We start from the raw sequence: 27,876 nt of genomic DNA, 5'->3' as shown, positions 1-27,876 counted from the left end.
AATTACACTGAAATGTATATAACTCCCATATTTAAATAAAATGTAATCTAATATATAAAACTCACTATGTGTGTGTGTGTGTGTGTGTGTGTGTGTGTGTGTGTGTGTGTGTGTGTGTGTGTGTGTGTGTGTGTGTGTGTGTCCCCGTTTCTATTCTAACAATTTCTAAGGGGTTCAAAAAGGGGGGTTCAAAGAGGGGGTTCAAACTTGAAAGAAATGACAACTTGACGACACAAAGCGACAATGGCGTCGTTTGCGCATGCGCATGATATGAAACAGAGATTTATTTGTTTGGTAAATTTACAAGTATATAAAAGCAATTGTCTGTTTGGTGCAGTGCGTGGCGTTGTCGATTACTGAAGCTTCGTTGGGTACTGTTGGTAAGAAGGTGGTTGTAATGCAACCGTGTTATCGCCAGGAGGTTGGTACTGAATTATGGTGTTAGGTGGCAGCTGGTACTGGATTGTGCTTTGGCCTGGTACTGTAGTGATGATCTGTTGAGATGGTGCTTGAACAATGACTGTGGTACTCTGAAAAGATAAACGGCATAAAGAGTAACCAATGAAACTGATCACGTAAAGAATGTTTGTCGGGTTCCTGTAGAATAAAGTATCGACGATTAAAAGCAGAGCAAAACGGTTTCTAGAACCGTTCATTGTTGCAACACTTACCCGAGCACAGTTTACAATGTAAATAATAAACATAATTGATGGAGATATAAACCATATTTCCTATACATTTGCACCTTAAACTTATTTCCTCGTTTTCTTTTCTTTTTTTTTTTTTTGTTACACTCTTTCCTATTTAAAATTTTTTCCTAACACTTGGCGGGGGGGGGACAACATTAACAGAATCACATATATATTGCTTCTCAACCTCTGTACTCCGATTATATTTTCGTAATCATGATATGTTTGGTTGCGGGACAGCACTACTGTCAAATGAAAAATAAGGCGCCTCCTTCTCTATCAAACTACTCTCCAACAACCAGCAAAGAATAAACCGATGAATATTGCGATGTGAAACACCTGGGCAACATAGAAAATGATGAGCAACAATGAATTCATTAATGCATCGAAAGATAGAGATAGATGGAGAGCGAATGAACAAATTCCTTATTAACCGCCCCCATAAGTAAGACACTTTATCAAATCTCCAATACTAACGATTACTACGATACTATCTCATTGATTACTGTGCACTCAATAACCCTTGCCCCTGAGTGGCTTCCGGGCCTTGATAAATGGTGAACACCGTGTAAAAAAGACACCATTTAAATGAATCATATTATCTTCAAACAAACAAAGAATTCTCCACGAACCTATTTTTTAACCTAACCTATTTTTCTTTAACAGTACATTTTTAATTTGTATTGTTCATTGACTTATTGTAGCTCCTATATTGAGAATTCCCTTTTTGCTATGACGTCAGATGTGTGGTTTCAAAACGTGACCAACTCACGTGGCTAAGCACACGTTTGTCCAAAACAAACTTCCGCAAACAAAGAATTCTCAACCAACCTATTTTTTTAACCTAGCCTATTTTTCTTTAACAGTACATTTTTAATTTGTATTGTTCATTGACTTATTGTAGCTCCTATATTGAGAATTCCCTTTTTGCTATGACGTCAGATGTGTGGTTTCAAAACGTGACCAACTCACGTGGCTAAGCACACGTTTGTCCAAAACACACTTCCGCAAACAAAGAATTCTCAACCAACCTATTTTTTAACCTAACCTATTTTTCTTTAACAGTACATTTTTAATTTGTATTGTTTATTCTATTTAGCTGACATTTGTAATTCAGTTTCATAAAAGAACAGAATAATCAATTCTTTTTACAATACGAACAATATCTTACTATTTCCAATAGAATTTAACAATAGCTGCATTCGACCATTCCACTTTCTGAACCTTGCTTACAAGGTTCGAGTCTCGGCGAATCCTAATCTCATGTTCACTTATCCAATGTTCTTCTTATTTACATGGAAAGGGGACAGCCTTTTCTTGTAACATAAGTTGATAATGTAAATAATAAACACAATTGATGGAAAAATAAACAAAGTTACTTACTGCAGTTGTGGGAGAACAACAGCAACAAATTGAGGAGGAGACAATGACCAGAATAAATTCTAGGCTTACGATTATCAATCCAGCACATTCAACGTTGAAGTAATCGTCTCTGTACATGTTAGTAACAACGATATACCACCAAAAAAAATAAAATTTTAATCAGCACTTATAATCTACGGATCAAGACAGCAGCCACGCAAGGATGAAGGTTAATGAGATGGAATGACTACCAAAAATCTCTCCATGTTAAAAACGGCTTTCTAGGTTGGGGGTGTTTTTTTCAGAAAGCCGTTCTTATCATTGAGAGGTTGGAGGTGATAATACTACGCTGGGGCAACTTGTAAAAAATATCAAAGAAAACTTCTGCGATATTTTTGGGTAAAATTTTCAAGTTAAATTCAATTTTTATCCTATCTTTTGCCTATTAAATTATTGGATGAAAGTACAGAATAGTTAACATTCCCCTCTCTACATTAAGAATGGCTTTCTTAACTTTTAAGTTAATGATTTCTTAAAAAATTGCAATAAGAAAAATAGGTTACTTTTACGACCTACCCCAGCGTACCCAATCTCTCCTTAAAAAAATATATGCATCCTATGCAGTTATGCTACCGTGTCGAAATAAAAACATTATTATTTAGAAATCTATTCTTTGTACTGTCATCTGACATGAGATAGAATGACTACCCAAAAGTTCTGGTATTAACTTTACAGTGTTAATATTGAAACAATGTTAATGATGCGTAAAAGTAGCAGCACTATTTTCCTACGTGCAAGGATTATGACATTTTGGCGTAGGAACACAATCGTGATTTGCAGGACGATTATCTTTAGGTAAATCTTTCAAAAGTGAACCGAAAATCGGGCGGAACATATTATAGTGATATGTTGATGCATTAAAAACAAAAATGCGTTTAGCAGTAAATTATCATGTTAAACATGACAGACTGATAGCGTGAATGACACAAATTTCGTGACGGACCAACAAAATACGATTTATACTGATGAACAGAGCCTGTTATATAACTGCATCTAGTAGCTACGTGTTTACGTTTCTGAATTTTTAAGATAATGATTTATAATTTGTGATATTTGCATTATTCGAACTACTATCCCCATATGAGTGTCATTGGCAGAAAGTTGGGGCCGATGTGACGGACCAAAACAATGCATTCGTCTATCTCCAGATTGGACACAAAATGCTTATTCATTTGTTAAAACTTGAGATGGAGCATTCTACCGGATGCCAAACATGCACCCGCTAACTTAGATATTCCAACTGAGAGAGCTTTTTATGATTTTTACTGTATTTTTTAAGTGACAAGTGGTTTTTGATGTGATACTAATGTTTTTCTACCAGATTTCTCGATTTAAAAATGTAATGACAAACGCATTCGGATAAGGATCTCGTTACATTTTAAAATCAATATCTTTCAGGTAATTAGTGTTGGAGATAATAATTGTGTCCAAAAGTGTGCTAGGGAAAATATGAAATTTACTGAAGAATGCTTCGTTATAATAATGGCCTAACTCGTCAAAAGTCATCTTGTATACATGTTAATAAAACGTCAATAAAACAATACCTCCGTCATTAAATCAATCCACTTTAACATTACATGGTGGCAGCAGATTCTCTTATCTATATATCTATTAAAGTGAACGTATCTGTGTGTGTCTGTGTGTGTCTGTGTACATTTCCCTACGCAATAACTCTGTCAATTTTAAGTCTACAGACCCGAAATTTGATATACAGGGTACTGAGATTTGGGAAAATTGAGAGGTTCGCTAATGTGAAAAAGAAAAATTGTTAAAAATGTTCGAACGTTTGCTGACATTTATTGGATGTGTTTCTACCAGTATTTTACTTAAATTTCGAGTTTGGAGCGATTATCGAGTCTCACAAGATGACTGTAAAATGTGAGACATTTCTTTCTTGTTCTAACTTAAAACTGTGCGCTACTTTTGTTTGTGTTAAATAAACGATTTAAAATAAGTTAAAACAACAAAAACGTGAACAAGGTAGGTAGAAGAGTAATTTATCTTGCCTTTGGTAGAATTCATTTCCTATATATTTATTTGTTGACTACTTTTTCGTTTTGTTCCCTTCAATGCGAAATATTCGCCGTGGAATTTCCACGGGTCACGATTATTTCGTTTTAAGTTTCATATAGAATAAAATGTTCAGATACAACTTTGCCAAGACATTTTTAATCGATTTCATTTAACTTCCGTTTGACCCCAGCAAACTTGCACGTGCAGAGAACACGATCCTTTCTCTCTTTCCTTCCTAACACCTGTCTTTCTCTCTTCAATCGACTCTTTCTTCTTCCTGCTTGGTGACAAGCGACGTTTACAACACACAACTTGTCGACATGTGAAAGTTTCAAGTTGTCCGTTGAATTAGACATTTCAGCGCTCGACCACGAATTAAAAAGAATTACTTTAACCGACGCTAAAGTTAGACATAAGGTCGTTTTAAAAAGATAATTTTTTAACCACTAAGTTTTTATTCCAGCGAGCTTAAAACAAATAATATATATTTTAAAAGGTAATAAACGATATAAACGATATTTAATAATTTCCAAACAATAATCAAAAGCTATGTCATTTTACTGCAGTTTCACAGTATTATTATTATTATTATTATTATTATTATTATTGTTTTAAACCAAGTATAATTGGGACATTAACGTCTATATCGATGTCGATTAGCTGGTTGTAAATTCGATAACTGGATCTGATGAGTTTTAGTCTAGTCATGTTTAAAAACTGATACAGCGTCTCTGAAAAATTAGCGACAATCGCATGACTCAGTGAAAGTGTCGACTGTCGAATAGCTGGTTGTAAATTCGATAACTAGGTCTGATGAGTTTTAGTCTAGACATACTTAAGAACTGTGATACAGCGGAACAGTCCACCTGTGGAAAATTCAATGAAGAAGCAAATAATTATGGTTCCCTTAACCCTTGATGATAATAATTGTTATTCTTATCATGTTGAGAATTGTTATTCTGAACGTGTTGAAAACAGAAATCCATTCCAAACCGAACTTGTTAAAACTGTGTTCTTCTTTAAAGAAACAAGAACACCGACAATAGACTTTTTGTCGACATTCCGACATTCACTTCACTAATAAAGTTGTTCTTTTTAACGCGATCAAAATGTCGAATCTCAATTGAAATTGAAAGTCAAGTTAGACACGAAGACAATTTCATTATAAATCATAGTTGTTGATTTAATCTATTACATGTAAAAACTTTTCCAAATTTTCAATGCATAACGATTTGCGAAAATTTTTATCAACCTTTATCGTGCTATTTAATGTCAGGTGCAATCCGGCCATTAATTTTGTATTGTTTTATGGCATATCACTCCTTTTCGTGTTTGAAAATCAAGAACAAGATTCCCGAGGCGGAATATGAATAAAACGATTCCCGAGTTGGAAAACGAATGAATAGATGCCTGAATCAGAACACGAGTAAAAAGGTTATCGAGTTTGAACACATAAAAACATTCCTATATAAAAATATAAAAAAGATTCCCGAGTTGGAAAACGAGTAAGAAGATTCCTGAATAAGAATATAGATAAAACGATTCCCGAGTCTGAACACAAACAAAAAGATTCCCGAGTCTGAACACAAATAAAACGATTCCCAAGTCGGAACACAAATAAAATAATTTCCGAGTCTAAAAAGATTCCCGAGTCTGAACACGAATAAAAAAATTCCCGAGTCGGAACACAAATAAAAAAGATTCCCGAGTCAGAATTACTTAAAAGTAAAATAAAAATGAATAAATAAAAATTAAATAAATTCCGTACACATTTCCGACTTCGACAACCATGAAGAAGTAAAAGACTACTTTTTCAATGTTCTTTATTAAATTGTTAGATGAAAGTACAGAATACTTAAGAAAGCACCCCCCCCCGCCGTTCCATATTAGGAATGGATTTCTAATTAATAACGTTATTATTTCGTCATGGTTTGTAAACTACAGAAGTTCCTTTTTACCTTATTAAATTGTTATTTTTTAAGAAATTTATTAAAAAGTTTCGTTGACATATGAATGAAAAAAAAATGGAGGACGGCCAATCGTTATTGGCAACCAGCAAAAGAGAGAGAGAGAGGGAGCGAGAGAGACAGAGAGAGAGAGACAGACAGACATAGACAGAGGGAATCTGTTCCTCTCTCTCTCTCTCTCTCTCTCTCTCTCTCTCTCTCTCTCTCTCTCTCTCTCTCTCTCTCTCTCTCTCTCTCTCTCTCTCTCTCTCTCTCTCTCTCTCTCTCTCTATGCATTCTTCGTGTCTCCTGCTACTAAGACGTTTTTTCTATTAAAGTGAAAGACGGGGGGGGGAGATAAAGTGGCGGAGACGATATAGAAAGATAGGTAGAGGAACACACACACGTAAACACACACACATACACAAGTAAAGACACGTAAACATACACACACACAAGCAAACACATACACCCCGACACACACACACACACACACACACACACACACACACGCAGCGACCAACTTCCCGACATGAAAGAACTTAGGTGGAAATGTACAACCTATTTTTGGTATCTTCTGCGCGCTTATGTAATTCGCTTTAACTAATGAGGTCCGTGGAAATTCCACGGCGAATTATTAGGAATTAAGTTAACAAAACGAAAAAATAGCTAAAAACAAATATAATAACAAATAAATGTTACCAAAGACAAGGTAAGTTATCCTTATACATACCTGAATAAGTTCTTAGTGTTTTTACTTTAAAACATTTAATCGCTTCGAAAATTAAGAAAACGTTTAATCGCTACGTGAGAACAAGAAAAAAACTGGTCGCAATATTACATCTTAGAAGTCTCGATAATGCCTTAAATATAGATAATGTAACAAAATATAATTACAAACCCAGCCTCTAAATATAACTATGATATTATTAATGGATTATTGTATTTTGTTTGTTTACTTTTGAGCCATTATAGAGACTTCGATCTATTTTATTTTCAATTTCAACCTATATTTTGTAAACAAATTTTAATTCATTTGGTGAGACTCGATAATCGATCCAAACTCAAACACAGCCAAAACACTATTGGAAACAAAATCTAAAGCACTTGGACGAATGGGTCCGAATGTGTCGAGTTAAAGGTAGGATAGTAAGTAAAGATCTCCCTCACCGAGGTCCCGTATTTTATGGACAGGAAGTGTAACTTTAACTGAGGGTACACATTCCGTTCGATTGTATTACATAATCAACCGTATCCACTTGCGGTAGTTTGATATTTTTTCCGAGTACTGATCTTGGACATTACCTAAAATTAGACAAATTTATTTTCTTTTAAAGGAGGGGGTGGGTTCTTTTAAAAACTATATCTACCTAAGAATTTTCTTTAATTTTCTATTTTTGGGCAATTATCGAGCCTCCCAAGATATTATCATCTCATGTTAGACATGTTTTTTGTTCTAAAGTAACACTAGACACTATTTGTTTGTTTAACTAAATAAACGCTTTAAAATAAGTTGATCCACTAAAAACTGGCAAAACTAGGTAGAAAACGAATACTTAGAAAAATCAGTTTTATTTTTTTAAAACAGTAAACAAGTAAGCATATTTTTAAAAATATGCTGAGGTGTGTATTCTCTCTTAAAAACAATATCTCCTTCAATAACGACCATAAAATGTGTTTTCAATCAATATTTATTCAATAATTGACAAGTTTTCATACCTAGCAAAATTGGATAAGTTTTCCATGGACCAGTCTTAAGTGGACGAGTCTTCCTAAATTCATCAATGTTATCTAGCTTGATAAGGTTTTAGTGGTGTTCAGCCTGTTTTAAAGCATTCATTTACCTTGAAACAAAGTTAGAACAAGAAAAAATGGCTGACATTAAACTCTCATCTGATGAAACTAGATAATCGCTCAAAACTCAAATAATTTCTAAACCGAGTCGCTTAATATACCAGTTTGTCTACTAATCTATATAAGCACTTGACTTTTCGGTACGTGCTATATTTAAGATAGAATCTCAAATTAGATTCAATTTTTATGCTATGCTTTATCAAATTGTTAGGTGAAAGTACCGGATAATCTTTAAAGATCACAGTCAAAAAAAAAAAAAATGCGAAAAAAATTATTTCTGCCATTCAAAATGAGTTCATGTTTCTGTTAAATATTAATTAATAAATATTATATGACAATTGAATATAATTATATATTGAGCGAGGAATAAATTCAAGAATCGCTTTTAGATAAACTCGACATCAGGTGAAATTTATATAGTTTTGCTTTAGCTTGTTCACAGAATGTTGATGCATTTGAAGCATTTTTTTTTTTTTTAAGTTTTGCATGCATAATACTTAATCGATTTTTAATAGAAATAATTAATTTCATTTATTAATAATTAATAAAAATAACATAAAACTATTTTACTATTTATTCGCCTCCTGGTCGCGACCTTTAAAAATTACCCCGTATCCTACTAAGTAGCGACTTTTCTATACGATAGCAAGTCTGCGTAAAGTAAACATTAGAATCGTATTCATTTCAGTTTCCGAAGATTGCCATTTCACGAAGCAAAAAAAAAAAAAAAAAATTATGGATCATCGGATGAATTTTCACATTTTTAATCTTGAGAAAAATTCGTCCTTCATCAAATTTATTATTTGCCATAATTTTCTGTTTTCCCTGGCAGTGTGTAGATTTGGAATTTAGGAAAACTCGTCCCGGGAAAACTCGTCTCGGGAAAACTCGTCTCGGGAAAACTCGTCTCCGGAAAACTCGTGCCCTTTCGCTAGGTAGGAAAACTGGTCCCTTATTGAATAAATATCGATTGAAAACACATTTTATAATCGTTCTTGAAGGAGATATTGTTTTTTAAAATAAACTATAGCCCCCCCCCCCATAATATTTTTTTAAAAATATTTTTACTTGTTTAATTTTTTTTTTTTTTTTAAAATAAAATCGATTTTCTAAGTGTCCGTTTTCTACCTAACTGGCTAAGTTCTTAGTGGTTTAACTTATTTTAAAGCGTTTATTATGTTCATACAAAGTTAATTACAAATTTTTTTTTTGTTCTTATTTTAACGATGTTTTTTGGAGTCATAAAAAACAATAAAAAAAACAAAACCCAAAAATTAAAAAACGGAGCGATTCGATTCTTCGTTACGCTTTTGGTTTTGTTTTTTAATTATGATAGTTTTTTTGTTGTTATGTTTTTGTTTTCTGTCATACCAAATGCACTCATGCGACGCGTTATTTAAAATTATGATTTTATCAATTATCAACATTTATTGTCGTCCTGTCAAATTTTGCAAAAATTAACTAATAAATTAAAAGCGAAATATTTTTTTGTCGCGAGAGATGCCATGTGCTAACAATCTCTCGTTAACTCATTTTTAATTTTTTTAATTTTTACTTCAAAATTCTAAAATCAATCATTAAGAGAGAAAGTAATCACTAAATAAATTTATTAATCAATTTTATTGAAAACTCCGCTATCGGTTATCATTTTTTGTTGGTTGCTTTTCGAAGGGAGATATAGGTTTTATCCCCCCCCTCTCTCTCTAAATTATATTTAAAAAAAATATTAAAATTTATTATTTTCTTTTTAAAACCAAATCTCCCTCAGTAATTTATTTAATTTTCTATTTTTTACCGATTATCAAGACCCCCTAAGATGTGATATACCGGGCATTATTTCTCGTTCTCCCGTAACACTCGACATGTTTTTTTTTGTTTTTTTTCTTTACCAAATAAACGATTCCAAATAAATTAAATAAACAACATAGTCGGCGAGGTAGAAAAATCGATTTTACCCTTTTATAAACAACAGTATATAAGTAAATTCTTTTTATATTAATATAAAAAAAAATATGCGGTCTCGTTTATGAACATAATAAACGCTTTTATTAAAAATACAAAAAAACATTAAACAAGTAAAAATATTTAAAAAAAATATTATGGGCGGGGGGCTATAGTTTATTTTAAAAAACAATATCTCCTTCAAGAACGATCATAAAATGTGTTTTCAATCGATATTTATTCAATAAGGGACCAGTTTTCCTACCTAGTGAAAGGGGACGAGTTTTCCCGAGACGAGTTTTCCGGAGACGAGTTTTCCCGGCACCGTAGATTTGTCGTCTCCTTCAATAACACCACCATTCCTGGTTTTGCCCATCGAGAAATAAAATATTTAAATAAATCAAATAAATAAATGGAGAACTGGATTTTTCTCATATTAAAACCGATCATGGGCCAAACTCTGCCCTCGTGGGGAGGCAAGTAACCAGCATTCACAGAATTTAACCCTCCTCTTTTAATAAGCATTACAAATCATTTTGCGTTTTCGCAACAGCTGTTCACTGGTGCCCGGAAAACTCGTCCCGGGAAAACTCGTCTCCGGAAAACTCGTCTCCTTTCGCTTGGTAGGAAAACTGGTCCCTTATTGAATAAATATCGATTGAAAACACATTTTATGATCGTTCTTGAAGGAGATATTGTTTTTTAAAATAGACTATAGCCCCCCTAATATTTTTTTAAATATTTTTACTTGTTCAATGTTGTTGTTTTTTTAAATAAAATCGATTTTCTAAGTGTCCGTTTTCTACCTAACTGGCTAAGTTTTAGTGGTTTCACTTATTTTAAAGCGTTTATTATGTTCATATAAAGTTAATTACAAATTTTTTTTGTTCTTATTTTAACGATGTTTTTGGAGTCATAAAAACAATAATAAAAAACAAAACCAAAAAATTTAAAAACAGGGAGCGATTCGATTTTTCGTTACTTTTTTGTTTTGGTTTTTTAATTATGATAGTTTTTTGTCGTTGTTTGTTATGTTTTCGTTTTCTCTCATACCAAATGCACTCATGCGTTATTTAAAATTATGATTTTATCAATTATCAACATTTATTGTCGTCCTGTCAAATTTTGCTAAAATTAACTAATAAATTAAAAACGAAATATTTTTTTGGGCGCGAGAGATTCCATGTGCTAACAATCTCTCGTTAACTAATTTTTAATTTTTTTTAATTTTTACTTCAAAATTCTAAAATCAATCATTAAGAGAAAAACGTAATCACTAAATAAATTTATTAATCAATTTTATTGAAAACTCCGCTATCGTTTATCAAGAATTTTTTTAATTTCATTTTTGTTGGTTGTTTTTCGGAGGGAGATGTAGTTTTTGGTGCCCGGAACACTCGTCTCCGGAAAACTCGTCTCCGGAAAACTCGTCCCCTTTCGCTAGGTAGGAAAACTGGTCCCTTATTGAATAAATATCGATTGAAAACACATTTTATGATCGTTCTTGAAGGAGATATTGTTTTTTAAAATAGACTTATAGCCCCCCTAATATTTTTTTAAAATAATTTTACTTGTTTAATGTTTTTTTGTTTTGTTTTTTTTAAATAAAATCGATTTTTTAAGTGTCCATTTTCTACCTAACTGGTTAAGTTCTTAGCGGTTTCACTTCTTTTAAAGCGTTTATTATGTTCATAAACGAGACCGCATTTTTTTTATATTAATATAAAAAGAATTTACTTATTTACTGTTGTTTATAAAAGGGTAAAATCTATTTTTCTACCTCGCCGACTATGTTGTTTAATTTATTTGGAATCGTTTATTTGGTAAAGAAAAAAAAACACAGAAAACAAACAAAAAACATGTCGAGTGTTAAGTGAGAACGAGAAATAATGTCCGGTGTATCACATCTTAGGGGTCTTGATAATCGCTAAAAAATAGAAAATTAAAGAAATTACTGAGGGAGATTTGGTTTTAAAAAGAAAATAATAAATTTTAATATTTTTTTAAAATATAATTTAGAGAGAGAGACAGTGGGGGGGGCGTAAAAACTACGAATTTAGGAAAACTCGTCCCGGGAAAACTCGACCCCTTTCGCTAGGTAGGAAAACTGGTCCCGTATTGAATAAATATCGATTGAAAACACATTTTATGATCGTTCTTGAAGGAGATTACCCACTAGTATGGCATCGAGAGGCCCCACCAGAAGCTACTGCATGGTCCAGAATCCATTCACCAAATGGCAATACAGCAGCCCCAGTACATTGCACCTGCTGATAGGACAGCCTCCTTAGTGGTTAATCCAAGGTTCGGGTCCCTGACTATCAGGCGGATAACGTCAGCCCAGACAAAACGTTTACCTCCAGCACCCTTACTAGTGACATGGCTACAAGGCTAGACATAGAAACAGAAAATCTCCGCCAACTGTTCACGCAAAATACTGCCAACCTAGAAAACAGCTTTTTCTTCTCCCTTTGTCAGAAAAATCACTCATTAAAAAATGAGGACTGAGGGACAAATAAGAAGAAGCGAGAGTAACAGGAGCTGCCGATAACGCATCCACAATGCAATCAACTTGGTAGATAAATAAACATTTATGGACAAAAAAAAAAAAAAGAAGCTAGCATTTAATAAAACAGAAATAAAATGAAGTTATTTTACGAGCTTGTAAATCAATAGATAACTGTCACTCCTCCACGGACGGACGGACGGATGGATGGATGGATGGATATCAAATTATTGTGAAATATATGTTTTTTTAATTTTTAAAATTTCGGATGGAAATTCCCGCCCCGCCCCCTCTCTTCGTCTACCTCTCTCTCGTTTTCTCTTTCTCTTTTTCTCTCTCTCTCTCTCTTTCGTTCCATTTTCCCCTATCTCTCCCATTCTCTCTCTCTATTGCTCTAATATATATAAATATATATATTTTTATAAATATATTTAAATATATATATATGTGTGTGTGTGTGTGTGTGTGTGTGTGCGCATAAACGAAAAAAAACGCACATGTTTAAAATTAACCAATGAAAAACACAAGCCACGCCCACACACGACGGCTCGACAAAAAATTCTGCCTTCAAACACCATAAAAGGTAAAATGTTGTAACGTCTACGGCGTAATGTGTGATTTTTCCTCGAAAAAGTTAACGGCTTGCACGCCGATGGTAAAATATAAAACACCCCTACACCGAGGGACAAACCGGCGAGCGAGAAGGAGTTTCCAGGAGAATAAATGACCAGCAAGAAGACGCAGGTAACCCGACGACTGCCGCTGCTATATTCCTATCTACTTTTCTGATGGCAAACAAATTTAAGGTAACAAAACATTTTCCTCGTTTTAAAATACAAAAGTAGACGACGCATTTATTTCAGCACGGTCCGTAAACTGCACAAGTGTTCAAATGAACTTCGTTAGTATCACCACACTTGCAAATACCTCGAAATTATCCAAATTTTACGTCTTTTTTTTTATATTATGTATAGGTGAAAAAAATACAAAATAGTTAACAAAGACCCCTCCGCATGTTAACTGCTCAAATACCGTGACAATTGTGCAGTTTATAGACCGTGCTTTCCTTGGTTAGACTATATTAAGTTAAATTCAAATTTAACGTCTTTTTATTAAATTGTTGGGTGAAACAATAAACATAAATATAATGCTATTTCAGGCCAGTCCGTAAACTGTACAATTACTTAAATAAAAAGAACATATCACGCTTTGATCTTAAGCCAAAAAGAAATATTTGGTAATTATGCACCGTGTTTTTTTTTAAATAATATTTTCAATATAAATTCAAGTTTCACAACATTTTTATTAAAATGTTAGATGAAAGCACAGATTGGATTTCGAAATAATCACGTTATTTCACACGGTAACAAAAGTGCATAAGTAGCATTTTTAAAAAGCTTTCTTTTTTTCCTGTTTTAATTATATTTTCTTGTAACAATCTTTGACGTAACTGTTGCTTGCTTTGTCTCCTGCAGTATTTTACCCACCGATTTCACGATCTTAGCCGAGCGTTGACGAACGCTTTCGGCGTTAACGCCGACGAAAGCCGAGAATTCGGAGCTACGATGCAAGAACGCTAAAAGTATGTGAATAGCAACATTACAAGGAAAAGATATTACACACACACACACACACACAACAAAATGGATAAAATTAATACAAAAAATTTGGATAAAATAAATCACAAACACTTACCGTAAGTTTTTTTTTAAAGTAGAATAAATTTATTTGGTACTGGTCGCGGTAAGAGTTCCCTGCCGAACACCCTCCAAAAACAATAATTTCTCCCCGCGCAGCCGCAAAGGACATGTTTTAGTTGCCATAGTAACAACACTTTTTATCGACATTGTTTTACTGTTTATGAATATTGAAATAAAAGACATTACTACACATTTATTAATAATATCTCACTTTTAATCACTTTTATCGACTTTTTAAAACTTTTTTTTTACTCTTTTTAAATGACAACGTTAATGTTTATGAATATTGAAATAAAAAATTACTACACATTTATTAATATCTTTTTTTTTTACTGTTTATGTGTCAATTTTGAAATTAGTTTTGTACCTATTCTCTACTTTAACCTTACAATTGAATAAAAAAACGTTAAACTTTAAGCTTAGAAATACGATTTAAAATATAGCGCGGATCATAAGTGCACTAGCAGCACCCATTTTCTTATTAATAAATGTTTAGTAATTATTTTTCTTTTAATATTCATAAACAGTAAAAACGTCGTCATTTAAAAAGAAAATGCTATTTAAAAAAGAAAATAACATTGATTAAACGTAAGTAAATTTATTATTCTATCATCATTTTGTGGTAAGTAAATTTCAAGAACCGAAAAAAGTCGATAAAAGTAACACAAACAGTAAAAAAAAAAAAAAGATATTATTAATAAATGTGTAGTAATGTCTTTTATTTCAATATTCAATATAAGAAAAGAAAAAGTCGATAAAATTGACACATAAACAGTAAAAAAAAAAGATATTAATAAATGTGTAGTAATATGTTTTATTTCAATATTCATAAACATTAACGTTGTCATTTAAAAAGAGTAAAAAAAAAGTTTTAAAAAGTCGATAAAAGTGATTAAAAGTGAGATATTATTAATGTGTAATGTCTTATTTCAATATTCATAAACAGTAAAACAATGTCGATAAAAAGTGTTGTTACTATGGCAACTAAAACATGTCCTTTGCGGCTGCGCGGGGAGAAATTATTGTTTTTGGAGGGTGTTCGGCAGGGAACTCTTACCGCGACCAGTACCATTTATTTTGTTGAATATTTTTTTTTTTTTTTTTTTGGTTCATTTTGTTTTCCGATAGCTTTTTTTTTGGGGGGGGGGGGTAAGCAACAGTAATAAACACTTCAATATTTTTTGTTTGTTTTTTAACAAAACGTTATTAAACAGTAACAACAATGTTTTTGTTTTTTTTTCAGTAATGTTTGTAGGGGGGGGGGGACAACAATTACTGTTTATCTTTAGTTCCGACTGGAAGATTTTCTACTGACTGTAGAGGCAAAGTAGGGAACAAAGGTTTTTCAGAGGATGTGGAAAGAAGCTCCTTCCCAACCGGGTAGCCTTCCGCGATTTGATTTATTATGGAGACAAGGGTTGTGTCCAAATTTTTGTCTCGACATAAATTCGCATAAATGTTTCCAACAGCTCCCGGTTGGTGCCGCATTCTCGCTTGTTTCTCTTTTTGGCTTCTTTCCACATCCTCTCGGCGTGATTTGTGGTCGCCTTCGTAATTGGATCCACGAAATGGAGACTATGGTTTACAGTTAGATGTGAAAACCCTTCGCTCCCTACTGTTATAGGCTCTCCAACAGTCGGACACGACCGTTGTCCCCGACAAGATATATTTTTTAATTATTGGAAGGAGGGTTTCAGCGTTTCTATTAGGTACCGTTACCAAGAAACCCTCCTTCTCAGCGGGGTCATAGCCGCCGAAAACCCACAGCGGTTCGACGAGTCTGCCGACGTTATGTTTGCGTCGGTTGAAGACAGACTCGTCTATCTCCACTGTGTGGCCTGGGCCTCCGATCTGCCTAGGATGCCTGCGTAAATAATCTAGGCAGACGTCCCGTAGGAAGTTCTTCCAGTCGGTTATAGTATGAGATGAGGATATCCCACATTCCCGGCGGACGTTCTTTGTAGCCAACTCAAAGGCCCACAGATATATCAGTTTTAGTATCACTTTTATGGTCAGCTTGGAGGCCATGAAAAACGTCCCGTGTCGCAGCGAAATCCATTTTCGACAACGCGTATTCCTACACCTCCACGCAAAGCCGTCTTTTACTTGGTCCCTTTTTTTTAAATTCACACTGTGTCTGGCATTTTGGGCAGGCGACCGATGTAGGAATTAATTTTCTCTCCTGGCAAAACTCGACGACGGCTTCAGTGGAGTGCAAGGTTGTTTCCAGCAGTCCTAGGTTCATATTTCTTCCTTTTTTCTTTTTTTTTTTTTTTTTTTTTTATCGCTAAATTAAATAGCTGAAATGAAAGGCTGTGTATTTTTACTTTGAACAATAAAAACTGAAATGAAACGCTATGTGTGTAATTTCAATGAAAATTATTCGTCTGCTGCGCGTTCGTTTGAAGCGCCCTGATTGGCTGATAGTATCGTACCGCTCGCCATGTTTCGGCGTTTTCCGACGGATATCGATCAACGCTCGGTCGCTCGGCTAAGATCGTGAAATCGGTGGGTAAAATACTGCAGGAGTACCGAAATGTTATTTTATTTAATTATTTTTCCTGGAAATGTCTTTAAATTTTTTTTTTTCATATTCCAAAAGTCACGTAGTTTTCTTAAATATTGTTAATAAATTAATATTTTAATTTTTATTAAAAGAACCCAGACCGCCAAATTTCTCTAACGTTTTTTTAATTATTTTTCTGTAACTGTCGTTGAATTTTTTTATTTTCATATTCCAAACGTCATATAGTTTTAAATATTTTAATTATTTAATATTTTAATTTTTATTAAAAAAGAACCTGGGTTTGTATTCAGATTCGAAAAAAGTGGTCAAAAAATAAAATATACAACAAAGAAATATTAACAGTAGCTATAAAAGTTACTTTGCAACCTAGCTGAATCATTTATTAGTGTTTTTAAGTAGTTTTAAATGCTCTTTATTGAATTTAGGAAAACTCGTCCCCTTTCGCTAGGTAGGAAAACTGGTCCCTTATTGAATAAATATCGATTGAAAACACATTTTATGATCGTTCTTGAAGGAGATATTGTTTTTTAAAATAAACTATAGCCCCCCCCCATATTTTTTTAAAAATATTTTTACTTGTTTAATGTTTTGTTTTGTTTTTTAAATAAAATCGATTTTCTAAGTGTCCGTTTTCTAAGTTTTTAGTGGTTTAACTTATTTTAAAGCGTTTATTATGTTCAAAGTTAATTACAAATTTTGGGTTTGTATTACTGTACACATAGATTCGAAGAAGTTGTCAAAAAAACAATATATAACAAATGTTATCAAAGGCAAGATAAGTTACTTTTCTACCAAACTGGATATATTTTTTGTGTTTTTATTCAATGTAACATATTTATTCAGCTCGAAAAACATGCAGTGTTTACCGATGTATTGGACAATTAAAAATGGCGGCCGACTCTCTCTTAAACACGGTAAGTTCAAGAAAAGGTGTTATAAATAATAAACTAGACAAGATACTATAGCAGTGTCAGAAATTTCGTGAAAATAGCGAATAATTCCACCCCATCTTTCCAAGCTTATAACTCCTCGAAAAATGCAATTCAAGCCCTATTTTTTTTTCAATTAAAGGAGCAAGGACTAAGATTTCATTTAAAAAAAAAAAAAAAAAAAAAAAACCTGTTTGTTTTTTTAAAAAAGGTTTTAAACTTCGGACTTTACAGGTAAAATTCTATAAGAACACTATGTTTTTTTGTTTTAAATTTGAATATATTATGTATTGACCTTTTCTCTTCAATTTGTGAGTAAATAATTATGTACTCATCGGGTTCTAAATTAATTATTAGACATTTACAAAATGGGAGGCGTGAATTATTCGACCCCCTGTCTTTCCAAGCTTATAACTCCTCGAAAAATGTAATTCAAGCCCTAATTTTTTTTCAATTAAAGGAGCAAGGACCAAGGTTCCATTTAAAAAAAAAAGAAAAAAAAAAAACAAATAACGTGGTTTAAAAAAAGGTTTTAAACTTCAAACTTTACAGGTAAAATTCTAAAAGAACACTGTTTTTTTTTTTTTAAATTTGAATATATTATGTATTGACCTTTTCTCTTCAATTTGTGAGTAAATAATTATGTACTCATCGGGTTACTAAATTAAGTATTTACTTTTTAATAGACACTTAAAAATTGGTATGGGGGGGGGGTCGTGAATTTAAAAAAAAAAAAAACGTTTGTCTAAAATATTATATTCGATTTATTGGAAAGAACATAAAATTTCACATTGACCTTGAAAATATCGTAAAAATAGAATCAATAGAAAAATTGATAGATTTTTAAAATTTAAAAATTGAAAAATATTGAGTTCGGAAAATTCATTACTGTTTAAAAAAAAAAAAATATTTCTATTACTTTTAAAACAACTGTAATAGTTTATTTTGGAAGTATAATCCATAAAGAAAATGGGTTTGTATTACTGTACACAGATTCGAAAAAGTTGTCAAAAAACAAATATAGAACAAATAAATGTTATCAAAGGCAAGATAAGTTACTTTTCTACCAAACTGGATATATTTTTTGTGTTTTTATTCAGTGTAACATGTTTATTCAGCTCGAAAAACATGCAGTGTTTACCGATGTATTGGAAAATTCAAAATGGCAGCCGACTCTCTCTCGGAGAGGGTACGTTTCGGAAAAGGTATTATAAATAATAAACTAGACAAAATACTGTTAGAAAACAACCGAATACATGTCAACTTATGTCACGGTAACATATATTGAGCGAATTTCTAACAGTATTTTGTCTAGTTTATTATTTGTAACATCTTTTCCCAAACGTACCCTCTCCGAGAGAGAGTCGGCTGCCATTTTGAATTTTCCAATACATCGGTAAACACTGCATGTTTTTCGAGCTGAATAAACATGTTACACTGAATAAAAACACAAAAAATATATCCAGTTAGGTAGAAAAGTAACTTATCTTGCCTTTGATAACATTTATTTGTTCTATATTTGTTTTTTGACAACTTTTTCGAATCTGTGTACAGTAATACAAACCCAAGAAAATAAATAACCCACTTGGGTTTGTATTACTGTACACATAGAATTCGAAAAAGTGGTCAAAAACTAAAATATACAACAAAGAAATATTAACAGTAGCTATAAAAGTTACTTTGCAACCTACCTGAATCATTTATTAGTGTTTTTAAGTAGTTTTAAATGCTCTTTATTTCATACCAAATATTAACTTTTTACGAGTCGTAAGAATTCAAGATGGCCAAAATTACTACACCCCCCCCTTCTTCTTCGAAGAGAGACGCCTCGTTTTCAAATTATAGTTCGCGCATATTTTTGGGGGAGGAGCTTGCCTCGTTTTCAGCACGTGTCTCTGCGGACATTTTGCGTTTCTGCGGACATTTTGCGTTTACATTTTTTTTTTTTTTTTTTTTTACATTTTTTAGAAGTTCCGTCCTCATAATGAAAGTATTTGTAAACATTACATTTAATTTAGATATTTATTGCGCACAAATACTTTTTAGTTTTTTTCTTGGGGGGGGGGGAATAACATATAAAGTGGTCAAAACGGTAAATATTTTTTTAAGTTTACATTTTTAAGAAGTTTTGGTACTAGTGCAGAGAGTGACCTGGACGTAAATAATAACGTTATTATTTAAAAAGCCATTCTTAACATGGGGAGGGGAGGGTGTTTTGTACCTATTCTATGCTTTAACCTTACAATTGAATAAAAAAACACACCATAAAACTTTAATTAAACTTGGAAATACGATTTGACACGGTAAGTTTGGGAAAAGGAATTATAAATAAAAAACTAGACAAAATACGGTTAAAAACTCGCTCAATATATGTTTCCGTGACATGGGTTGACATGTATTCAGTGGGTTTTTAACAGTATTTTGCATATTTTTTTATTTTCAACTCCTTTTCCCAAAGAAAAAAACTAAAAAGTATTTGTGCGCAATAAATATCTAAATTAAATGTAATGTTTACAAATACTTTCATTATGAGGACGGAACTTCTAAAAAAAAAAAATGTAAACGCAAAATGTCCGCAGAGACACGTGCTGAAAACGAGGCAACTCCTCCCCAAAAAATATGCGCGAACTATAATTTGAAAACGAGGCTTCTCTCTTCGAAGAAGAAAGGGGGGGGGTAGTAATTTTTGCCATCTTGAATTCTTACGACTCGTAAAAAGTTAATATTTGGTATGAAATAAAGAGCATTTAAAACTACTTAAAAACACTAATAAATGATTCAGGTAGGTTGCAAAGTAACTTTTATAGCTACTGTTAATATTTCTTTGTTGTATATTTTATTTTTTGACCACTTTTTCGAATCTGTGTACAGTAATACAAACCCACCCACTTTTAACAGAAATTCCGAGATTTTTATATTGTATTCGCAGTTTCGTGTTAGGGGTGTCAAAAATTCCTACAAAAATTCTGATACTGCTACAAAAACACCGAATATATGTCAACCTATGTTACGGTAATATATATTGAGCGAATTTATAACAGTATTTTGTCTAGTTTATTATTTATAACACCTTTTCTCGAACTTACCGTGTTTACGAGAGAGTCGGCCGCCATTTTGAATTGTCCAATACATCGGTAAACACTGCATGTTTTTCGAGCTGAATAAACATGTTACATTGAATAAAAACACAAAACATATATCCAGTTAGGTAGAAAAGTAACTTATCTTGCCTTTGATAACATTTGTTTTTTGACAACTTTTTCGAATCTGTGTACAGTAATACAAACCCCAAATTTTTTTTTTGTTATTTTAACGATGTTTTTTGGAGTCATAAAAAAACAAAACCCAAAAATTAAAAAACAGGGAGCGATTCGATTCTTCGTTACGCTTTTGGTTTTGTTTTTTAATTATGATAGTTTTTTGTTATGTTTTTGTTTTCTGTCATACCAAATGCACTCATGCGTTATTTAAAATTATGATTTTATCAATTATCAACATTTATTGTCGTCCTGTCAAATTTTGTAAAAATTAAGTAATAAATTAAAAGCGAAATATTTTTTTGTCGCGAGAGATGCCATGTGCAAACATCTCTCGTTAACTCATTTTTAATTTTTTTAATTTTTACTTCAAAATTCTAAAATCAATCATTAAGAGAAAATAATCACTAAATAAATTTATTAATCAATTTTATTGAAAACTCCGCTATCGTTTATCAAGAATCTTTTTAATTTCATTTTTTGTTGGTTGCTTTTCGAAGGGAGATATAGGTTTTATTCCCCCCTCTCTCTAAATTATATTTTAAAAAATATTAAAATTGATTTTCTTTTTAAAATCAAATCTCCCTCAGTAATTTCTTTAATTTTCTATATTTTAGCGATTATCAAGACCCCCCCCCCTAAGATGTGATATACCGGGCATTATTTCTCGATCTCCCGTAACACTCGACGTGTTTTTTGTTTTTTTTTCTTTACCAAATAAACGATTCCAAATGAATTAAATAAACAACATAGTCGGCGAGGTAGAAAAATCGATTTTACCCTTTTATAAACAAAAGTATATAAGTAAATTCTTTTTATATTAATATAAAAAAAATATGCGGTCTCGTTTATGAACATAATAAACGCTTTTATTAAAAATACAAAAAAAAACATTAAACAAGTAAAAATATTTTTTAAAAAAATATTATGGGCGGGGGGCTATAGTTTATTTTAAAAAACAATATCTCCTTCAAGAACGATCATAAAATGTGTTTTCAATCGATATTTATTCAATAAGGGACCAGTTTTCCTACCTAGCGAAAGGGGACGAGTTTTCCCGGCACCCTCTTTATTTCATACCAAATATTAACTTTTTACGAGTCGTAAGAATTCAAGATGGCCAAAATTACTACCCCCCCCCTTCTTCGAAGAGAGAAGCCTCGTTTTCAAATTATAGTTCGCGCATATTTTTGGGGGTGGAGCTTCTCGTTTTCAGCACGTGTCTCTGCGGACATTTTGCGTTTACATTTTTTTTGTTTACATTTTTTTAGAAGTTCCGTCCTCGTAATAAAAGTATTTGTAAACATTACGGGTTTGTATTACTACTGTACACATAGATTCGAAAAAGTTGTCAAAAAACAAATATAGAACAAATAAATGTTATCAAAGGCAAGATAAGTTACTTTTCTACCTAACTGGATATATTTTTTGTGTTTTTATTCAGTGTAACATGTTTATTCAGCTCGAAAAGCATGCAGTGTTTACCGATGTATTGGAAAATTCAAAATGGCAGCCGACTCTCTCTCGGAGAGGGTACGTTTGGGAAAAGGTATTATAAACAATAAACTAGGCAAAATACTGTTAGAAAACAACCGAATACATGTCAACTTATGTCACGGTAACATATATTGAGCGAATTTCTAACAGTATTTTGTCTAGTTTATTATTTATAATACCTTTTCCCAAACGTACCCTCTCCGAGAGAGTCGGCTGCCATTTTGAATTTTCCAATACATCGGTAAACAATGCATGTTTTTCGAGCTGAATAAACATGTTACACTGAATAAAAACACAAAAAATATATCCAGTTAGGTAGAAAAGTAACTTATCTTGCCTTTGATAACATTTATTTGTTCTATATTTGTTTTTTGACAACTTTTTCGAATCTGTGTACAGTAATACAAACCCAACATTACATTTAATTTAGATATTTATTGCGCACAAATGCTTTTTACTTTTTTTTTTGGGGGGGGGTGATAACATAAAGTGGTCAGAACGGTAACTATTTTTTTAAGTTTACATTTTTAAGAAGTTTTGGTACTAGTGCAGAGAGTGATTTGGACGTAAATAATAACGCTATTTTTTAAAAAGCCAGTCTTAACATGGGAAGTGGAGAGTGTTTTGTACCTATTCTATACTTCAACCTTACAATTGAATAAAAAAAATATATAATAAAACTTTAAACTTGGAAATACGGTTTAAAAAATAGTGCGGATCAGTAAGTGCACTAGCACGGGAGTTTTTTTATTTTTATTTTTTTTTTTTATAAATGGCAATTAAATACTAAATACGTGGTATAAATAAAAAAAATGGTAAATATGGCCTGGTAGACCAACACAAAACCTACCTTAAGAAACTTGTTTTCTAGGGATTTTCGTGTGTGCTGAAAACGAATATCACATTTTCACGATATGGCAAACATACTTTTCTGCATGTTTCATCCAGTAATATATGCGGCGGCCATAGATGTTCATAAAATACTTAACAAAATCAAAATTCTCGATGACAAACTCTTTTACTTATATAAGACATAGTCTTTTCCCAATCCAGAAATGCTCTGGTCGCTATGTATTCCAAAATTAATCCAACAACCTGATAGAATAAACTCTCGTTAAGTCCCGAGAACAACGCACACGCGTGTGGATAAACTTTTCCGCTTGAATGTTCACGTGTTCATAATTGACCAATTTCATTTTCATTATTCCAGTAAATGACGACTTCGAATTCCTGAGACTTCTTTTATGCCTATCTCATACACTTTCCTGAAATTTTTACATTTATCATTCAACCACTACCGTGGTTGAATATATGCTTAAGTCCGAAATTGAATGAATCGAGACACATTCAAACCCCCACCACTAATTCCGTTCGCAACCAAATTTCAAACAGGTTATATAGGATAGAACACCTCATTAGCTACATTTTGAAAAAAAAATTTTCGAAAATTTTTTTAGTAGAAAAAAAGTTACAACAAAATATGTGGGTTCACAAACAGGAGAGTAAGTACATAAGTGACTAACGCTTTTTTTTATTTTGCATAACTTTTTTTGTATATAAATATTTTTTATTGCTATTTTGCCAATATGACATGTTAGAGTACCGGGGCTGGTTGAAAGATTTTAGGTTCAATCCCGTGTATCGTGTTTTTTTTTTTTTTTGTTATTAAAAAAAGTTCGGTTTTTTAACTAATTTTTTTTAACTCTCCTTATGATTTTATAGCAAAAAAATGGTGAATTTATCGATTAAAAATATATGTGAATTCTATGATATACATATTCTTTGAATGAACTCAAATTTTTCGTTATCACATTTGATGAAAAATGTAGTCCCATTTTGGCAATGCGTCTGACCAATGATGCTTTTGAACCCGCACTCAGCATCAGCCTGGCCATAAATATTCCTATTTTTAAACTCCTTTAAAAGAGGATTCAGCATACAGTTCCATAGTAAAGGTGATAAATGAAACCCCCAAAGTGGGATTTTAACTACTTCCCTTTTAACAGTTGCCCCCAGTAGTTCTACTTGAACTGTTCTGTGCCTCACCATATACTCAATCCATCGGATGAGTACTGGTGACACACTGAGTTCTCGTAGCGACTTGAACATACTACTGAAGGGTATGTTGTCAAAAGCTCCAACGATATCTAAAAAGACACCGAGTGCCATCTTCTTTTGTTAGTTTACGCTCTATACAGATCACGAATTCATGAATCGCAGTCTCGGTAGAGACCCTGGCTCGGAACTACTGTGATTGAATGATAAATATTGCATAAATGTGTGTTTGAGAGCTAATTTTTTTTTTGACAATCATAAAAAAATATAAATTTATATATTAATACAATAGCAATGCCTGGAAAAATCATGGATTATATGGAAAAATGCGCACATGAAAAGTAATATTAAGATTTTATTAAACCTGGAAAAGTAAAGAACAAGATATTCTAGTAAAGTAAAAAATAAGAATTTTTTAGACTTAAAATATTGCAGCTAAAAATAAAATTTGAATATTGATAAATATTTTATTTATTATTTGCATACGTTGTTGTTTATTGTTGAGTTAGAAAGAATTAAATGATCCTAATTATGATATTATAAAATTATTAATTCCATCTACTAACTAATGAATTAATTTTATTCAAACAATTTTCACTACATAAATATATGCAAATAATAGGGGGGAAATAAGTTCAATCCAGCGATTGACACCCTTTCTAACTCAACAATAAACAACAACCTGTGCAAATAATAAAAATATTTATCAATATTCAAATTTTATTTTTAGCTGCAATATTTTAAGTCTAAAAAATTCTTATTTTTTACTTTACTAGAATATCTTATTCTTTATTTTTCCAGGTTGAATTTCTTGTCCTTTACTTTTCCAGGTTTAATAAAATCTTAATATTACTTTTCATGCGCGCATTTTTCCATATAATATCATACTTTTCCGAAACTTAAATTTATATAATACACTTTTCGGAAACTTCTTTTAAATTTATATCCATCGATTCCTGAAACTGTATTTTTCTGAAACGTAACAACTTCCATTTCTGGAAAAAAAAAATGGCTCAAGCGCAGATTGTTTATAGGGCTTTCAGTGAATTGTCACTAAAGTTTGCCTGGAAGGTTGGCATAATCGCTCGACGGATGAAATGCTGTAAATGTGGAGAGGAGATGAATACAGTTAAGGACTCCAGACTCCAAGATAATTATGTCTGGTATTGCGGAAAAGGGTGCCAAACTTATATCGGCATTCGCAAAGGTATGTTTAAAATCTCATTGCTATTAGGACCTTTAAAATAATTTCATTTAACGGCAAGGTTGAAGATGAGTTAACCCACTTCAGCGTAAAATTTTTTCTCTCCAAATTTCACTCTTATTAAATAAGCGCTCAAATTCCCTTTGTATTACTGTACACATAGATTCGAAAAAGTTGTCAAAAAGCAAATATATAACAAATAAATGTTATCAAAGGCTAGATAAGTTACTTTTCTACCTAACTGGATATAGTTTTTAGTGTTTTTATAATATTGGTGGCAAATGTGTAGTTTAGCGGTGTAAATTATTTGACAGACAAAAATTGTTTGTTTATATAAAACACATTAGACCCTAAGGCTGACATAAAACCAGAATAAATTCATTTTTTATTATTTTTTCATCATTTTTTATTAGACTAAATGTGCGACACTCAAGGCTGCCATATTGCTTTTAAAATTTGGCCTTTCTAAGGTTTGACAGATTGGCATTTTGGAAGGCCAAATTTGGCCTTTTGTTTGTGCTCTTTAATGGAACCCTGTTTTGGCCGCCATATTTTTTTGTAATAAATAAACCCCCTGTTCTTAACATGGGGAGGTTAGGGTGCTTATAATATGCAGGGGCGTGTCCTAAAAATTGACCAAAATATTTTCAATAAAACACAAATTTGTATCGAATAAATCGTTAGGGTTTTTTTTTTTTTTTTTTTTTTTCTAAACATTCTTGTTTTTTACACCGACAGGGAGTTTTGTTTCATTTAAGTTGTGGGTTCTTAACTTAACCTTGCCCTGTTTTCGTGGAGGCGGGTAAACTATTCTTCAACATAGCCTATTTAGCAAATGTTTGTGCCTCTTCAAACAACTGACACATTCTTTTTTTCAATTTTTTTATAGGATCATTTCTGGAAAAATCAAGGATGCCATTGTGGAAGGTAATTGCCGTAGTGTACACATGGTGCCTTTCTGCTGGTGTGCACCGAGGCTTGAGTATCCGTCAGTTGTCACGTGAACTACAACTGTCCACACGGACCATTGCAGATTGGTTCCAATTTTGCAGGGATGTGTGTGTCAGTTATTTGGAAACACATTCCTGCAAAATTGGAAATCCTGGGCACATAGAAGTGGATGAGTCAGTTTTTACTCGCCGGAAGTACAACAGAGGCCGTATAATTAGACAGGAGTAGGATTTTGGTGGGTATGATAGACAAACGAAATTGGGATTTTTAGTGCCAGTAAAAGACCGGTCTGCAGAAACGCTTCTTGTTCTTATAAAAGAATGAATAAGGCCAGGAAGCATTATTTATAGCGATGGCTGGCGAGGCTATACAGGCCTCGATAGAATAGGCTATACACATGTGAAAGTGAACCACAGGCAACATTTTGTGGATCCACAGACGGGTGCATGCACTAATTCAATTGAATCAATGTGGGCCAATGGCAAGGGCAAATTTAAATCCATGCATGGCATTACAAGTAACATGCGTGGAGACTACTTAGCTGAATTCATGTTGGTACAAAGATTCAAAACCATGGACAATAAACTTTTTAATTTTTGGCATCAAGTGTCTGTAATGTACCCATTTTACTAAAAATAAAATTAAATTTCACATTTTTTAAACTGTTTTATTTTATTTTCTTGTGTATCTATCCCTATTTGTTTTCAGGACTGAATAAACGATTTCAACGATGTCTTATATCGGTAAAAGTGTTTGATTGTAAGTATTTTATGAACAACTGTGGCCGCCGCATACATTACTGGATGAAACATGCAGAAAAGTATGTTTGCAATGTCGTAAAATGTGATATTCGTTTTCTGTTGGGGGGGGGGGGGGGAGTCATATAACTGAAGTGAGGTTGCGAAAAAAATACAATCTTCTTCGCAACCTTCTTCTCAGGTCTTGTAACCACAGTAACATAAAAATAAAGGAATAAGGTATTTATTTTCAGAAAATTTACAAGTAAACCAATCAGAAAAATTTGGCACAAGGCCGAAGATGGGGGAGAGGAAAGGACGGTCTTCTCTGACTAGTGCTAACTAATCTAACCTAACTAGTTCCTACTTGCACCATAATACCACATTCATACTATACATCCATCAGCGTATACATCCTTCATCAACAACCCCCGTTGTTAAACTATGGCAGATACACCAATTCGCCAGTCGAAAGGGTGATGCGGGTCCGAACGCTTTATTTAAAACACCTCTTACGAAAACTTCGAAAGGGAACCCGCATCTCTGGCGAATCAAGCGACCTGTCACCTAATTGGGGAGGGGAGTGGGGTTAAAAAAAAAATAAAAAAAAACACAGGGACAAACTTAAAAGGGGCCTAATGATCGCTA

At 32.6% G+C, this 27,876-nt stretch overlaps 1 protein-coding gene, 1 long non-coding RNA gene and 1 pseudogene across 7 annotated transcripts; 1 reads left to right on the top strand and 2 right to left on the bottom strand.

The window, feature by feature from the left end:
* Positions 1-151: 151 nt before the first annotated feature.
* Positions 152-19,421, bottom strand: LOC145256271 (uncharacterized). Its single transcript, XR_013863954.1, has 2 exons — positions 19,219-19,421; positions 152-530 (listed from the first exon to the last, which is right to left on the bottom strand). It is a non-coding gene; the product is annotated as an uncharacterized LOC145256271 (long non-coding RNA).
* On the top strand, positions 6,574-27,153 carry LOC145256270 (uncharacterized). Of its 6 annotated transcripts, none has more exons than XM_080114947.1 (4): positions 12,863-13,177; positions 17,442-17,512; positions 26,430-26,572; positions 26,631-27,153. In XM_080114947.1, the coding sequence occupies exons 2-4, from the start codon at positions 17,452-17,454 to the stop codon at positions 26,652-26,654; spliced, it is 228 nt and encodes a 75-aa protein (XP_079971073.1). In that variant the 5' UTR covers positions 12,863-13,177; positions 17,442-17,451; the 3' UTR covers positions 26,655-27,153. The 6 variants fall into 6 exon arrangements, 4 of the variants coding, with proteins under 4 accessions (XP_079971073.1, XP_079971075.1, XP_079971074.1 ...); XM_080114949.1 differs by lacking the exon at positions 17,442-17,512 and adding an exon at positions 13,847-14,067 and having other exon boundaries at positions 12,864-13,177; XM_080114948.1 differs by lacking the exon at positions 17,442-17,512 and adding an exon at positions 13,847-14,067 and having other exon boundaries at positions 12,894-13,177; positions 26,430-27,153.
* LOC145256391 (uncharacterized) lies at positions 15,335-16,234 on the bottom strand (annotated as a pseudogene).
* Positions 27,154-27,876: the final 723 nt, after the last annotated feature.

This window comes from Euprymna scolopes, chromosome 32 (genome assembly GCF_053919585.1).
Source record: "Euprymna scolopes isolate OS-2025 chromosome 32, ASM5391958v1, whole genome shotgun sequence".
In the NCBI taxonomy this organism is placed as follows: Eukaryota; Metazoa; Mollusca; class Cephalopoda; order Sepiida; family Sepiolidae; genus Euprymna; species Euprymna scolopes.
This window is presented reverse-complemented; position numbering and strand designations above follow the sequence as displayed.